Raw genomic sequence first — 8038 nt, forward strand, 5'->3', positions numbered from 1 at the left:
TACTGGCACTGATTTTTTTATTCATTCGGCCCGCATAAATATTGGAAATATATAATGTGGCCCGCAGTGTGAAAAGTTTGGAGACCCCTGGTCTAGAGGAAGCACTAAGGGGAGGATCTAAGGGGGGGGAGGGAGGAATTAAATGAGGGTGAGGGGGACTTAATATCCTGGAAGCAGCATGGTGAACACCCTTTATAAATAAATCTGGGCTTAATTCTTTTGTTTCTTCTTCCACTGTTCCACACAACAATCACCTCTTTGACAGTTTTGACTTCGACAGAGTGTGACAGAAATTCAAATTGATTAATAAAAATGGCAAGACAAAACAAATTTTTTTTAATACATTTGGAATCTCTCAGCCTGATTATCAGATTAATTAATTTTCATTTTGTTAACAATTGAATGGGAAAAGAGGTAATTTATCAAGAAGGAATCTCAGGGTTGTATAAATGGCAATAAATTTTAGGTGCAGACTAGCAGTTACAGACAGTCAAAGGCTGAGTCAATAACTTACAATTACAATTTACAAAGCCAAAGGCAGGATTGGAATTTAGAATTTTCCTAATTGTTTCTGAAATCTTGTGGCTCCAGAGTGACAAATTTCCAATACATCTAAAAACTTGTAGCCTGCTGCCTGATTGTGATTGTACACTTTAGTTAACAATTAAATAGGAGATAATTCTTATGGCGGGAATCTTGCGGTTTTGGAAATCGTGNCTCTTTGTACGCCGCGTTGTACGCCAGTAGAAGGGCTTGGAGTCTCGTTTACGCCGGATTAATCCGCGGAAAACGGCACCATCCTGGGTATGGCATCCACTCTCTGCACAGTGGCAGACTAGCAGTTACAGTCAAAGGCTGAGCCAATAACTTACAATTACAATTTACAAAGCCAAAGGCAGGATTGGAATTTAGAATTTTCTTCTGAAACCTTGTGGCTCCGGAGTGACAAATTTCCAATACATTTAAAAACTTGTAGCCTGATTGTGCACTTTAGTTAACAATTAAATAGGAGATAATTCTTATGGCGGGAATCTTGCAGTTTTGGAAATTGCGGGAAAGCTCCAGTCACGGCCTTAAATCAAGATGTTTTTCACGCATGGCCAAACACAGAGGTTTTCCACATAAGAACTGATCAGTGATTGATATGACAGCTGCCAACATTAGACTCTTTCTATAGCTCAATGATAAAATCAGGATTCAGGAATATTGGGCAGAAATGCATAATTATCCTAAAATTGTAAATAAAAAGGGTTGTTTCATGATTTTCTTTGAAAATATGCTATCTTTCTTAATTGTTACTACAGGGCACAGGCCAAACAAGGCTGCAAGGGCCATATGAATAATGAATGTGCAAAATTGTTTGCTTACTTCAAGTTACTTGTGTATTTTTGTCATTTCATTGGCAACTTCTATTTATATTTCTAGTTTTGGATTGGTGAACTTATGGGAATTGGGATTTGGGAGGACCAAAAGTTCTGGGTTAGATCACTTAGATGTTCTGTTTATGGCTCAGGGCTGAGGGCTAATTGGTATTTAAAATTAGTGGTCCATTCTGTTGACTTTGAATTTTGTTCTCCAAAAACTAAGTAAGATTTCTTTGTTAAATCTGAAATCTCATCTCTCTTTAGTCTCTTGTATGCCTATTTATGTGCAAATTTGCAATGAAATACCTACTGTGATCTTCTCAAATATTCAAGAATGATTGCTCTGAGTGAAATTCATTGATCAAAGTTGTTGGTGAATGGTGTCTCTGCAAAGTCTGCAGAGACTTTGGATTGGATAATTGGATTGGAATTTTCCTACTTAAGAATGAAATCTTGTATGTAGCTCCAAAGTAAGTTACACATTTTTTATACCTTGGGAATCCTACAGCCCTATCATGCAACTATGTTAATAATTAGAATATTAGATGGTAGGTAATGTATCTAGTGGTAATTTTGCAGTTCCAAAAATGGCAGGAGCTCTGGTTGCTTCTGGAAAAGTAGTTAGCTGTATTCCAGGTCAGGCCATCAACAAAGTTGAAGAAAGGTGTTCTTAGATTTTTCCAGGGTGCAGAGGGTGCAAGCAGCATTGCCAATATATGGTATGGATTTTTAGCCCAAAGCGTTGCCAGCCATTTTCAAGATTCGTTGCCAGTCAATTTTTATTAAGAAAATGCTGCTAACAACTTTGATGGTATGGTATATCCCTTACTTTCCATGTAATGCATCACTGCAACTGATTTCTGGACAAGCTTAACTGCATCCTGATCCATCCAATGTACCAGAAACCTTAATGTGTGCGCTTGCGGTCTACCAGATTTGTAATAATTTCAAAGTAATTTTTTAAAATGCAATTATTTCAATCCAAATCTGCTGGCAAGATATTCTGAAGGCATAAAATTTGCTGCTGATGTGTTTCCAATAATCTTTCAATATTCACCCACTTCCTGCACCCTGGTTTCTTTTTTTAAGATGGAACATAATGCAATCATTAATTCTTCAAGCGGGTAGGTACTTATTAAATTAGCATATTGAAGTTCAGTTTTGTTATAGTTTTGCACTTTTAATCACTGCTTATATTTAATTATATGAAACATCATACCTTATCAGTGGTTTGTATAATACGAAATTCTTTCACCAATTTTAAAATAGGAACTTGGTCATTTTTAAGTGACAATCAACACTTTATACTTATTTAATTAAAGGACTGTGAAATTAATATAAATAACTTATTGTTGTTTAAACATATATACCGTTTATGTATCAATGTTGGTCTTAAAATGAGTATTTATTGAACCATTTGTATTTTTTATTTGTGTTAGGAAAATAAATAATGAAATAGTAATTATCATAAATAAATATTATTGTGTTTTGAATAAATTTATTAAATAATTTAAAGTATATTTTCTTTATTTGCCAATTTATTTCTCTAAATTTTTCTACTTTTTTAATGTGCAGGTAAACATTTTTCCAGATTCACTTTTTAATAAGATTTAAATGCATAGAATGAAATCATATGTGAGAAGAGAAAATTATTCTTGTATTATGACTGGACTTGCTGTTATTGGTGAGTACAACATCTAGGTACGTACCGGTGAGTAGGTACATCTAGGTGAGTAAGTAGGTACGTACCGGTACCAGTACAATTTTTTTGACATCTACTCCAAAAGTCATTATAATTTCAATGATAATTGCGGAAAAATTCCCATCTTACTTTACTATTTTAGTATTATAAAGGCATTCTGTTGAAATTACCTACAAATTATCTATTGTTGAATGGGCTAATAAGGGACCGTTATGAGCTTTTTTTGTTAATAACTTCTTTCCATTAAACATTCATAAACAAGTTTAGGCTCATTTTATAGCTCTTTGCAATGGCTATTGTATGGCATCTTAAAAGAATTCCATATGCTATTTGTAAGATGCCAGATGCAAAATAAAAGCATCCTGAATTATTCCTGGGAGCAGGTTAATCTGGGACACTTGGAATAAAACTTAATTTTGAAATGTTTGAAGCATGCAAAGTGTAGGTACTCATCCACTAACAGTAATCTGAAGTCACCCTTTTCCTTTGTAGATTATGTACCATAGATGTGGATTAAATGGCATTTTCTGTGATCTTTACTTGTTTTTCCTTAATTGATTTGAATTATTTGATATTACCATATCTACCGTCAACTGGGGCTACTCGGGACGATTTCAAACATTTTTCATTCATAACTTCTTACCATGAAATATTTCATAAACAAGTTTAGGCTCATTTCAAAGCTCTTTGCAAGGGCTATCACATGGCTTCTCCAAAAAATTCCATATGCTATTCGTAAGGTGCCAGAAGCAAAAAAAGAGTGTCCCGAGTAGCCCCGTCGAAGGGGCTACTCGGGACAACTCCATACGTATCTCCAAAGGGACCGAAGTTTGAACTCAAAGTCATTTCAGTTTCTCTCTCTCTCTACCGAGGAAAGATTGATGTATCGAAATAAGCTGATGCCGATCATGTATTGTCACACGTGTGTGACAATACATGATTAATTATAATTATAATATATTTTATAATTATAATACATAATTTTCATGATTCTGGTTAATTTGAATAATTTTATCAATTTGACTTTCTGGTCGATTATTCGTAATATGGGTACTGGGGGAAATTGCAAGCGCTCAGTGACAATTCGTCGCACCTACAAATTCTGTAAAACTGTAATCATTGTCTGTGCGTCCACTGATTCGTAGTTATCACAACAATGAAAGGAGCAGAAACCGGGTTTTCATGAGTGATAGTTAAGGTGTTGAAGTTTTAAATCGCTCATGTGTTGATGCAACAGCGTGACCGTACATCACACGCACCTTCATATAATTGAAATAGGCTTCAAGTTAAACCTATTTTACCACGTTTTTCTTAGTTTCGCTTCGTGTCTGTCTGTCATCAAAAATTCAAGTCTTTAATTTAGAGCACTTCTGAAGATCCTAAAAACTAAAATTTGGCACGCATGCTTATGCTGCCTAACAATTCGAGATTCGATCATCAAAAGTAATAATAATTTTTTTTTAATTAAAAAACTCTAAAAATTCACGGTTGGGAATCGAGTTTTTTGTCGAACATCTAGACTTGCCAACCCTGGAAATTGATTTGCATTGTTAAAATTGCTAAACTAAAAAGTAGGAAATAAATATAAGAACCATTTAAAAAAAACAAGTTTTTCTGGTGTTTACCAAACTAAAAACAATTAAATAAAACAAATAAAAAAAAACTTTAAAAACCACGTTTTCTTAACGGACAAAAAAGAAAAACATTTACTCTTACCTAACATTACATAACATTTTACATAACTTTAATGTTATGTAAGAGTTAATTTTTTTGTCCGTTAAGAAAACGTGGTTTTTAAATTTTTTTATTTGTTTTATTATAGCACTTCTCTTTAACTTCACTTCTTGTTGATTGTCTGTCTGTCTGTCTGTCTGCTACAAATCTTATAATCGATATTTAACACACTTCTACCTGTCCAATCGATCTGAAATTTGGCACACTTGCATAAAGTCGGAGACAATGCATGAATCAATTGACGGAATAAATTATTTAGAAAAAAAATTTTCGATATAAAAAAATTTAAAATAATTTTGTCACCTACAAATCTTATTATCGATATTTGACACACTTCTACCTGTCCAATCGATCTGAAATTTTGCGCACTTGCGTAAAGTTGGATATAATGCATGAATCAATTGACAGAATAAATAATTTTACAAATTAAAACTTTTTTATTATTAAAAAAATTACAAATAATTTCGTCTGCTACAAATCTAATAATCCATATATGACACAATTTGACCTGTCCAATTGATCTGGAATTTTGCACAATTGCGTAAATTCAGAGACAATGCATGAATCAATTTACAGAATAGATAATTTAAAAAATTTACAAAATTTTGATATCTTAAAAAATTTTTGAAAAATAATTTTTTATATTTGAAAATAAAATTAGTAATTCATTGTACATGTGTGACATCCAAGACACTGGATTCCTCAGAAGTGTTGCCTTTAAAAAATAATTTTTAAACTCATATTATTTAACTCTTCAAACAAGTGCTTTGAGCTGTTGCAATTGTTCGCTAATATCAACATTTTTTCCAGTAAAAAGGGATATTAGATAAAATGCTGACTCGATTTCACATTCAGATTTGAATCACTGCCATGAACTCGATGAAGAATTCTTGAAACATTTGGATATCTTTATTTCGTTGAATATTGATATATTGATTATTATCCATTGCTGGTATAATAATCTCTTCCGTTTAGGCATTAACTCGCTTGGCACCTGCAAATTTATGACGCGTGATTTTGGCCTTGGAATCTTTGAATTGTTTCATTGTTCATACATAAGTTAATAAGAATATAAGTTATAGAATCTCGTAGATATTATTAATATTGGATCTATTATGTATCCCCATTCTCGTAAATTTTAGCTGAAACTTATTTTCAATTACTCAGCAAGCGCACCACTGGCACATATCATGTAAGAATTTCTTGCCTAACTTAATTAGAGTTTCAGTAAAACTAAGTGCGTTTTACGAACTAGAGATCGCGATGCTATAACTCTCGAGTTCTTTTTAGCGCATTTTCTCATTTATGTAAAAAATGCCCTATATAAAACTAAGTGCGTTTTACGAACTAGAGATTGCGATGCTATAACTCTCGAGTTCTTTTTAGCGCATTTTCTCATTTATGTAAAAAATGCCCTATTGTGGTCGTCATGTCCGTCCGTCCATGACTTCACGTATTCGTCGATTCTGAGAAAATGCGCTCTCTGTCATTCACTGCTGTGAGTACTGAGTTATATTTTTTGTGTCAGAAAATATCTGTTTCTCCCTATAATTAATGATGATTCGTTCATTGTTTGGCAGAGTTTCAATAAAATTTACAATAAATAGATAAATGTGTGATGCTAATGTTAGTCATGCACGCTTTTTCCACTAAGTTACGAGCAGCATAATGTTATCCAGTAGTTACATTATCGTAATGTGGAATCATTGACGTTAAATTAAAATCGCATTCAGGAATAGGCTAACCTTGCTTATATATGTGAGTTGAAAGCGACTACGAAACATTGTAAGCACTTGCAATCGAATGCTATTGTATTTTAATGTACATGCACTAGTGTGACAATTTGAGATTCTCGCTCTAGACTAGTGTTACAATTTGTGATTCTCACTCTACACTAGTGTGACAATGTGTGATTCTCGCTCTACGCTAGTGTGACAATTTGTGATTCTCACTCTACACCCAGTGTTTAATTAAGGTTCAGAATACCAAGATTGGAGCAGAGAGGTGCGGGTTCGATCCCACCTCTGTGCACCAGTTTCTTGTCAGAATCGGCAAGGAGGCCGGGCGGTTAAGCAAAGCAAAATTAAAGCAGTGATTTGTGTGATCGAGACCACAACAAGCTGTGAATATTCTGCGAGGTTAAAAATCGGTGACAGGCCTACGGCCTAATAAACGCTGAAACCGCTTTTATATATTATTATTATATAGTGTGACAATTGTGATTCTCACTTTACATTAGTGTGACAATTTGTGTCTATAATCTACACAAGTGTCTCAAGAAGTTTGTTTCATTACTGTAACCGATTTACACATTCAAGAATAAATCGAAGTTCATCATGATAAGTATTAATCATATTGGAAATAGTCTTCTTTTATATAGAAAAAATAGTTCATGCGATTTTATGTGCAAAACTAGTATAAAGACAGATAGATTGATTTCGCATGACAAAAGGAACACATGTTTGAAATATGCAGTCTTGAAGTCTCGAAAAAATATGTTCCGATTTTTAACTTGTTTTTCCAAAAGTGCAGAGATGAATGAATGATCATTGAGAATTTTTCGCCCCTAATCGTATACTCCAGCATCATGAAACTGACCAAATCTCTTCGTTCTTAGTTTTGTACGCTTTTGCTGAAGCTAATTTCTTTCAACGCACTATTCAAAGAACTCACCCTGCTTGTTATTTCACAGCAGCGTACGTCGCTTCTTAACCTAACAGTGATGTGGGTAATGATGCAGATCAGTGCAGATTACTTTGAGTTAGTGCAAGTTTGTGAAAAACTCCGAAAACGAGCAGCTGGAGTGACATCATCTGCAAAAAAATAAGCATAGGCTTAGCGTTAGACGTGAGATGGTTCTATCATTGGTGATATAAGCTATCATTCTATCATCCCCACCACTGATATAAGCTAATAAGTGTGGCAACGGCAGCGACTTTCGCCGAATAATTGTTCTGTTGAGCCCTCGCTTTCAGCGTCGACAAATCGGACATTGCCCTCATCGACCGATCAGGGCCAGGTCGACAGAATCTTCGTGGATGACCGGAGTGATTTGGTTTAAATTATTATGTCCATCAATTTCATTCTACTAAAACATCTCTAATCAGAAAAGCCTATAGCTGTGCAGATATTGCCTATTATATTATATTATATTATATTATATTATATTATATTATATTATATTATATTATATTATATTATATTATATTATATTATATTATATTATATTATATTATAT

At 33.7% G+C, this 8038-nt stretch overlaps 1 protein-coding gene across 1 annotated transcript in view; it reads left to right on the plus strand.

The window, feature by feature from the left end:
• Positions 1 to 2944: 2944 nt before the first annotated feature.
• LOC108669678 (UDP-glucuronic acid decarboxylase 1-like) overlaps positions 2945 to 8038 on the plus strand; it is a gene marked incomplete at its 3' end in the record, with an annotated part of 15441 nt that continues 10347 nt past the window's right edge. Inside the window, exon 1 of the mRNA XM_047883238.1 lies at positions 2945 to 3048. Coding sequence (XP_047739194.1) covers positions 2979 to 3048 — 70 coding nt within the window. The remainder of the gene's footprint in view (positions 3049 to 8038) is intronic.

Source organism: Hyalella azteca, unplaced genomic scaffold (genome assembly GCF_000764305.2).
Source record: "Hyalella azteca isolate HAZT.00-mixed unplaced genomic scaffold, Hazt_2.0.2 contig12348, whole genome shotgun sequence".
Taxonomy (NCBI): Eukaryota; Metazoa; Arthropoda; class Malacostraca; order Amphipoda; family Hyalellidae; genus Hyalella; species Hyalella azteca.